Source organism: Ahaetulla prasina, chromosome 3 (genome assembly GCF_028640845.1).
Source record: "Ahaetulla prasina isolate Xishuangbanna chromosome 3, ASM2864084v1, whole genome shotgun sequence".
Lineage (NCBI taxonomy): Eukaryota > Metazoa > Chordata > Lepidosauria > Squamata > Colubridae > Ahaetulla > Ahaetulla prasina.
The window spans coordinates 10,041,394-10,049,434 of record NC_080541.1 but is presented as its reverse complement, the minus strand read 5'-3'; the positions used below and the strand labels follow the sequence as shown (position 1 = coordinate 10,049,434).

At 42.9% G+C, this 8,041-nt stretch overlaps 1 protein-coding gene across 1 annotated transcript in view; it reads right to left on the bottom strand.

The window, feature by feature from the left end:
- Window positions 1-6,313: 6,313 nt before the first annotated feature.
- The window catches only part of FAM135B (family with sequence similarity 135 member B), a 125,736-nt gene continuing 124,008 nt past the window's right edge, over window positions 6,314-8,041 (bottom strand). Inside the window, exon 19 of the mRNA XM_058176263.1 lies at window positions 6,314-6,519. Coding sequence (XP_058032246.1) covers window positions 6,314-6,519 — 206 coding nt within the window. The remainder of the gene's footprint in view (window positions 6,520-8,041) is intronic.

The window sequence follows — 8,041 nt, the reverse complement described above, 5'->3', positions numbered from 1 at the left end:
TAGTTTGGTAATGAAAAGTCTGCAAGAAAACAGCCAGGCTCACAGAGCTACAAGGACACATGTTTCTCTAATTTTCCTACATTCAATGTAATATATAATATGTTTTATCGGCTTCAGTTGCAGCCAGGTCAATCTGAAAGCTTAAAATAGTTATCCACATTATTTATAGAATTTTTCCCCAACTTGAATTATACAGTTTGAAGAAAGAAAGAAAGAAAGAAAGAAAGAAAGAAAGAAAGAAAGAAAGAAAGAAAGAAAGAAAGAAAGAAAGAGGGAGGGAGGGAGGGAGGAAGGAAGGAAGGAAAGAAAGAAAGAAAGAAAAAGAAAGAGAGAGAGAGAGAGAGAGAGAGAGAGAGAGAGAGAGAGAGAGAGAGAGAGAGAGAGAGAGAGAGAGAGAGAGAGAGAAAACAGGATCAGAGAAATCAGAAGTTGATGAAGACATCCAAGGACATAGATACAGTAAATGCTTCCCCAACATTTGAGCTCAACAGAAATTAACAAGGTCATATTTACACAGAAAGAGACATCTTAAAAGCCTTTTCAAAGGAGGCCATATAATGTCTTAGCAAGTGTTCCAACAGTTTTAGAAGGTGTTTTTTTTCTGTACAAGGCAGGTATTTTGTAAGGTTTTTGTACAAGTAGATTAGCATAAATATTGTTTATTTCTTCATGTAAGACAGGATTATAGAATAGTCTTTACAAAGACAGCGTCCCAGTTTTAAAAAACAACAACAAAAAAAACAAAGAGGGAAAGAAACAAAATCTGTTAGCTGAAAATTTTCAGCAGACCAGATTATTATTATTGCCTATAAATTTAACACAATTGTGGCAGCATTTGTGAAGATGGAATCCACATCCGTTCTTAAGAAAGAAGAGAGACCTGCAAATGGCCCACAGGGAATTTCTGGATTTGGCAGATAATGGCCGAGATCCATGGATTTTTCTTGGCTGCAAAGAAAGAAGATCCATTTAGGATCAATAGGAAACTTTTTACAAATACTAGCTTTTGCTGATGTTAGTAGATGGTTGCCATACGTTTCAGAGAATTATCTGTGGTCAGGATAATGGGACCAGTAAATACTGAGTGGGTATACAATCTGACAACTTTTTAAAGACTTGAAGATATCAACATATTAAGACTATGCAATGTGTGTTAGTTTGAACATGATTTAATATAGGGCACATTTTGTGGACTGTCACACCGTTCTGGACTGATAGTTCATGGACGTGGGTCTAATACACACACACACACAATGATGTGTTCTGCTGTCCCACATCATGCAATGAAAAGAGAAACTTCTGAATCTATCAAGGCTGTGATCGCTGAACGATGCTCTGAATAACTCTATGTAGAATTGAAGGAATGCACTGTGCATGTCACATACAGTGGTGGGGTTCCCGTATTCTTACCACTGGTTCACCCCGCGTGCACATGCTCACTTCACATGTTCACCTTCCGCGCATGTGCCTGGCCTTCCCCCTGTCGTGTCCCACTCCTCCGCTGACGGCCAGGTCAGGGAAATCCGAATCAGGCGTGCCTCTGCAGCTCTGCCAAAGTCCTAGCAAAGTTCTCAAGGCAGGCAGGAGACCAGAAAGCGATTTCAGCAAGATAAGGTAGACTTTGCCTGACTCAGAGAATGCCAGAAAGCAGATCCTTTATATAGGCCATGGGGTGTGGCTCCATGACTCAGCACTTATCCCGGCCTGCCCCTCCCTTCCTTCTGTTGACACCGCTTATCAATTCTCCTGAAGCGAGGATCACTCCAGTCTGCAGCTGTTGGTAATTGACCTTCCTCAGGCTCACATGCTGTGGGGGAGGGGGAGGGGTCCAGTTGCTCCGTTTGCCTGGGCATGGAGCCAGGGCTGGGGGCTGGAGGCGCTTCTTCTTCCTCAGCCTGTCTGGGCATGGAGCCAGGGCTAGGGCCGGGAGGCATGCTAGGACATTCCTCAGTGTTCAGAAGCAGATAAGAAGGCCCCGGCTGCGGGGAAAGCGGACGAGGCACAACACCCCCATGCCCTCTGCTCGCATGCATGCCTTCCGTGAATGTGACCAGCCTCAAAAACGTGGCTGGATAGGATGACATTACACTAGGCGGGACCACCTGCAATTCCTGCTACCGGTTCGTATGAACCGGTACGAACCGAGAAAATACCACATACATAATTAATTAATAGGGCAACAGAATATGAACGGGTATCACAAACAGCCAAAAGCAAACTGTAGCAAATGAGAACAGACGCTAATGAAAAGATCTCTGTTTTTCTCTACTCTGTTCGGAGAAGTTCAAAGACACTATATTAGACGACGAGGTCAAGGGAGTAGCCACGTCCAGAATAAGTGAAAAGGGTTAAATACAGGTGGTCCTTGAATTGCGATCACAATTGATCTCAACATTTCCACTGCGAAAGCAAGCCAGGCGTCAAATGAGTTTTGCACCATCCCAAGACCTTTCTTCTTCCAGTCGTTAAGTGAAGCGCAGCAGTTGTTAAGTTCGTAACACGGTTGTTAAAGCGAATCTGGCTTCAACAATGACTTTGCTTTTCAGAAGGTTGCAAAAGGTGATCACATGACTCCAGGACAGTCAACTATCATAAACCACGTGGCCATTGCCCAATATCTAAATTTTGATCATGTGATGGTGGGGATGCTGCAAAGATCATTAAGTTCGAAAGCTAGTCATAATTTTTTCAGTGCCGTTCTGTACTTCACTGTCACAGAAGATCACTATAAAAATGGTTGTAAGCAGGAGAGGGTTTCAAAAATTTTAGCAAGGGGTTCTCTGCCAGGTTTCTGGGTGGGCGTGGCCACGATGGGTGTGGCCTAGTCACCTTCCTGCACCATGACAGGGAGGGGTGTTTTTGCCCTCCCCGGACTCTGGAGGCTTTCCTCGAGCCTCTGGGAGGGCAAAAATGGCCTCCCCAGGCTCTGGAGGCAATCTGAAGGCCGGAAATGGCCTTCCCAAACTTCTAGTAGGCCTGTTTTTCGCCCTCCCCAAGCCTCCATGCGCACCCTGCACTTACCTGCATCCAAAATGGGCTGCGTGGAGCTCCTGGGAGGGGCAGGGAGAAGTGGGCGGGGCCAGCCATGAAAGGGATTTAGGGGTTCTCCAAACTGCACAGAATCTAAGCTAGCGGTTCTCACGAACCTTTGTGAACTCCTAGCAGCCCACCCCTGGCAGCCCACCCCTGGTTATAAGTCAAGGGCTACCTGTAAGCGAAACAAGTGTTTCTCCTTCTTGCAAAGTTGTATTGTGATATCAACACACAATTGGTCATCCATGGGTCCAGCATATTTGTCTCTAGAGGAGAATAGTGCAAAGAACTGAAGTGTTTGTGGAGTCTGTCAAGCACTGGGGCGATCAGGAGAATCAGCAGCTCAATGAGTATAAAGATTTATTGCAAGCTTAAGCTCTCTACAAGAATCTGAGCTACTAATGGTCAAGGGAAATAAGCAGGAAATAAAAAAAGCATTCAAGGTGGGCTGGACTTAGCTCTGTTATGGGCACGCAGGGACTCACAACTGATGATGTGTTTGACACCTCCTTTGACTCAGCTTAGACATCTCCTACAGAGACCAATTATTCTTTACAGGCCAACTGGTTACATGATTTGCTCTCCCTTAGATTTATGCAAACATGATACTCTGGTCAAGCCAAGAGGTTAGTAATTACTGGCAGGATAACACTTTCCTTTGAGAATGAAGCAGCCAGATTTGGGTTGTATGAACACAACCATAAAGAGTATCTGCCTTAATCAAGCCATCTGTATATTCTATCCAAGCTTTATCTTCATTGCTCACTCAAACATATACTTGTTCTTTTTTTAAAAAGGGAAAAGGCTATCTTAAGTCAAGCTCAACTCACAGCAACAACACAGAGAAATCTTTGTTATTTTCCTTGCGGCATTATGGATGCAGTTGCCTTTTTTTGAAATACTGTACTTTCGAGTATAAGATACACTTGCCCCTTCCTAAAAGAGGGTGGAAATGTTGGTGCATCTTATAGACTAGGGGTCTCCAACCTTGGTCCCTTTAAGACTTGTGGACTGCAACTCCCAGAGCCAGCAAAGATGGCTGAGGAACTCTGGGAGTTGAAGTCCACAAGTCTTAAAGGGACCAAGGTTGGAGACCCCTGTTATAGACTGAATACGGCCATTTTTGACCTCCTGAAACCAATCCTGAAAACGGACCCGTTTTTCACAAAAATGGGACACCCAGAGGATTTGGGAAGCCTGCAGAGTGCTCCTGGGGGCAGGGGAGGGCAAAAACTATTTTTTTTCTTGTTTTCCTCTTTGAAATCTTGGTGCATATTATACTCTGGTGCGTCTTATAGTCCGAAAAATATGGTATGTATTTATTTTACAGCTCTGGGATTTTCTGATGGTTTATCATTGAAATATTATTCAACCTCACTTTGCGTAGGCTTTTTCCAGTTCCACAATTAGCTAGGTTCTACCCTCTGCTGTGACTGTCTTTTCTACACTAGCTCTACAATTCTACAATTTTCAGAGAAGGCAAATGGGAGAATTAGGCCATGCTGCCTTAAAAAAAGGCTTTTGTATCTGAGGACACCATTTTTAGTATCATCCAACATTAGTTCCTGCCCTTCAGGTAACAGAGGCTACATTTTCTTCATTCTTTAAATTCTGAGATAAAACTCGTATTGTGCTATGCTAAAAACAGTCAAAGGTCAATGCCTCGTCTTTCTTTTTTCCCCGCGTACCTTACATTTTCTTTTTCCTTCCCCTCATTTCCTATTTCTGTTTTTCTTTGTCTTTTATATATTAAATAAATAAATAAAAAGAAAATTTTGTCAACCTACAATGTTGGTGGACACACTGCATTATTTAATGAGTTTGCTTGAATCTTGAATACCTTCAAACTTTGTCTAGTTTAATGAAAAGAAGTTATAGGGGTGATATGATAGCACTGTTCTGATGTCTCAGGGGCTGCCACAAAGAAGAGGGAGTCAAGCTATTCTCCAAAGCACTTGAAGGCAGGACAAGAAGCAATGGGTGGAAACTAATCAGGGGAGAGAAGCAACCTAGAACTAAGGAGAAATTTCCTGACAGTTAGAACAATTAATCAGTTGAACAAATCTTTTGGCTTCGATGCCACTCCATTCAGGGAAACTCATAGCAGCTTGCATTTACCGATATATGGAATATATGGAAAGTAATCAAGCAACCTAGAATTTTCTGAGAAATTTCCTGACTAGTTAGAGCAATTAACTGGTGGAACAACTTTTCTCCAGAAGTTGCAGATGCTCCAACATCAATATCTCACGGGATGCCACAAAGAAGAAAGCATCAACTTATTCTCCAAAGCACCTGAGGGTAGAACAAGAAGCAATGGGTGGAAACTAATCAAGGAGAGAAGCAACTTAGAACTAAGGAGAAATTTCCTGACGTGAGAACAATTAATAAGTGGAACAAATGGCCTCCAGAAGTTGTAAATGCTCTAACACTGGAAATTTTTAAGAAGAGATTGGACAACCATTCGTCTGAAACGGTATGGGGTTTCCTGCTTGAGCAGGGGGTTCGACTAGAAGACCTCCAAGGACCCTTCCAACTCTGCTTTCCATTCTGTTCTGTTCTGGCCCCTTACTCTTAAAATTCAGGACATGATCAAGTGTCTGTACCATGTTATACGACGATGTACAACTAGATTGTACTGAGCTTTGGCTTTACCAGAGTTTCGTGGTTGTTTCCATCGTCATGTGTTAACCTACACAATGAAACGGCAAGCCTATTCAGCACTCAACATTAGTTCAACTAAGGTGGCATAATCTTAGAGGGTTTTCTAATGAAGGAGACAAGGGGGAAAAAAATTACTGATCCCATCACAGATATAAAGAGGCAGATCTGGAATCCGACTCCCGACATTGGAAGATGACAATTACAGATGACCAAAGAGAGAAAGGACAAAGAAACTGAATGTGGAGATGTTTCCATCTTCTCAAAAGCAGGATTCTCCAACCTCGGTCCCTTTAAGACTTGTGGACTTCAACTCCCAGAGTTCCTCAGCCAGCTTTGCTGGCTGAGGGACTCTGGGAGTTGAAGTCCACAAGTCTTAAAGGGACCGAGGTTGGAGACCCCTGCTCAAAAGCACCAAGAGTTGGCCCTTTGAATGCTTAATAACTGAAGCACTTGATTCTTTCCCTCACATAAATAGGGTACGAGTATGTATGTCACCATTAGCCCATGCCGTTTTTGTTTTTTTCTTCTTCTTCTCCTGTTAATATAGCACTCCCTTGATTCAGAAACAGTTGCCATTTTCTGCAAAGCGCCCTGTGCTCCCCTGAGGCTCCCGGTCCTATTTAAAATAGTTGAGTCCTGCCACGAGAAAGAATTTTTCCAGGAACAGTTCAGAATCCAGCACGGCTATGTGAGCAGCTCGCCCAATCAGCGTATTAGCTGTGTTTGGCAAGGCGTGGAATACATTGTGACGGATTAAAGTGCAGTCCTTTGCTCCCACGACCGGCTGGAGAAGGTTGTTAATCATCTCAGCATAAACAGGACCTGGGAAAATTGAAAAAAAAATATGCATGTCATCGTCATGTATCGGGCAATATCATAGAATATAGACTCATAGGGCTGGAAGGGACTTGGGAGATCTTCTAATCTACCCACCTAGAATAGAATAGAATAGGATAGGATAGGATAGAACAGAACAGAACAGAACAGAACAGAACAGAACAGAACAGAACAGAACAGAACAGAACAGAACAGAATAGAATAGATTTTTTTATTGGCCAAGTGTGATTGGACACACAAGGAATTTGTCTTGGTGCATATGCTCTCAGTGTACATAAAAGAAAAGATACCTTCATCAAGGTACAACATTTACAACACAATTGATGGTCAATATATCAATATAAATCATAAGGATTACCAGCAACAAAGTTACAGTCATACAGTCATAAGTGGAAAGAGATTGGTGATGGGAACGATGAGAAGATTAATAGTAGTGCAGATTTAGTAAATAGTTTGACAGTGTTGAGGGAATTATTTGTTTAGCAGAGTGATGGCCTTCGGGAAAAACCTGTTCTTGTGACTAGTTGTTCTGGTGTGCAGTGCTCTATAGCGTCGTTTTGAGGGTAGGAGTTGAAACAGTTTATGTCCAGGATGTGAGGGATCTATAAATATTTTCATGGCCCTCTTCTTGATTCATGCAGTATACAAGTCCTCAATGGAAGGAAACCTGCTCAAGGTAGTAGAACTTACACCATAGCAATAGCAGTAACACTGTCAGCCTCCGCTTTAATTTAGTGTATTTCTCCTACTAGATTATCTGACTGTTTTATTACCTTGTTAAAAGTTTGCTCTACTGAATGTCTTACATGCTTTATGGAGGAGGGGGGAGGTTTTCACTGTTCCCAGCATCGGCTGACATTGCATGTGTGGGAGAGAGGAGAAGCCTTTTTTTAAAAATAGATGTTTGAATTGTTTTGGCGCGTGAATGTAACGGCAGCTGCTGACTCCACATTCCATCCAGAAGATTGACAGAGGGAGAATATCGGAAGTGAAACTACACGTGGCTGAGGAGGAAGAAGACATTGGACTATTACTGTATTGACCTCTAGTAGGGGGAGGGTTCAGAAGAGAATATGACTCTGTGGTTTTGATTTACTTCCAGTTCCAGCTTTGCTTTTGCCGCATCCAGACTTGTCTGATATAAATTACCAATTTCTTCAACATGATGGAGTTGGGTTTTTATTTTCTCAAACACTGATCTGGGGCAGGCTGACAAACACTTACTTAGGCAAAAATAAACAAAATGCACAGGTACCATATATGTGGTACCTTGCTCAACAGTAGTTGAGCAAATAAGTTATTCTATTCTATTCTAACTGTGAGAGGGATCTAGTGGACCACCATTTAGGTATGAACCAGCAGTGTGCAGCAGCTGCCTGGGAAACCATTTTCGCTGACAGAATACTTAGGCCACTACAGACATCCTCGACATGAGTGCCGTCAAGCTGGCCATGCCCACCCTGTTCACACCCACCCGGCCCCCAAAGTCAAACATAACCTTGATGCA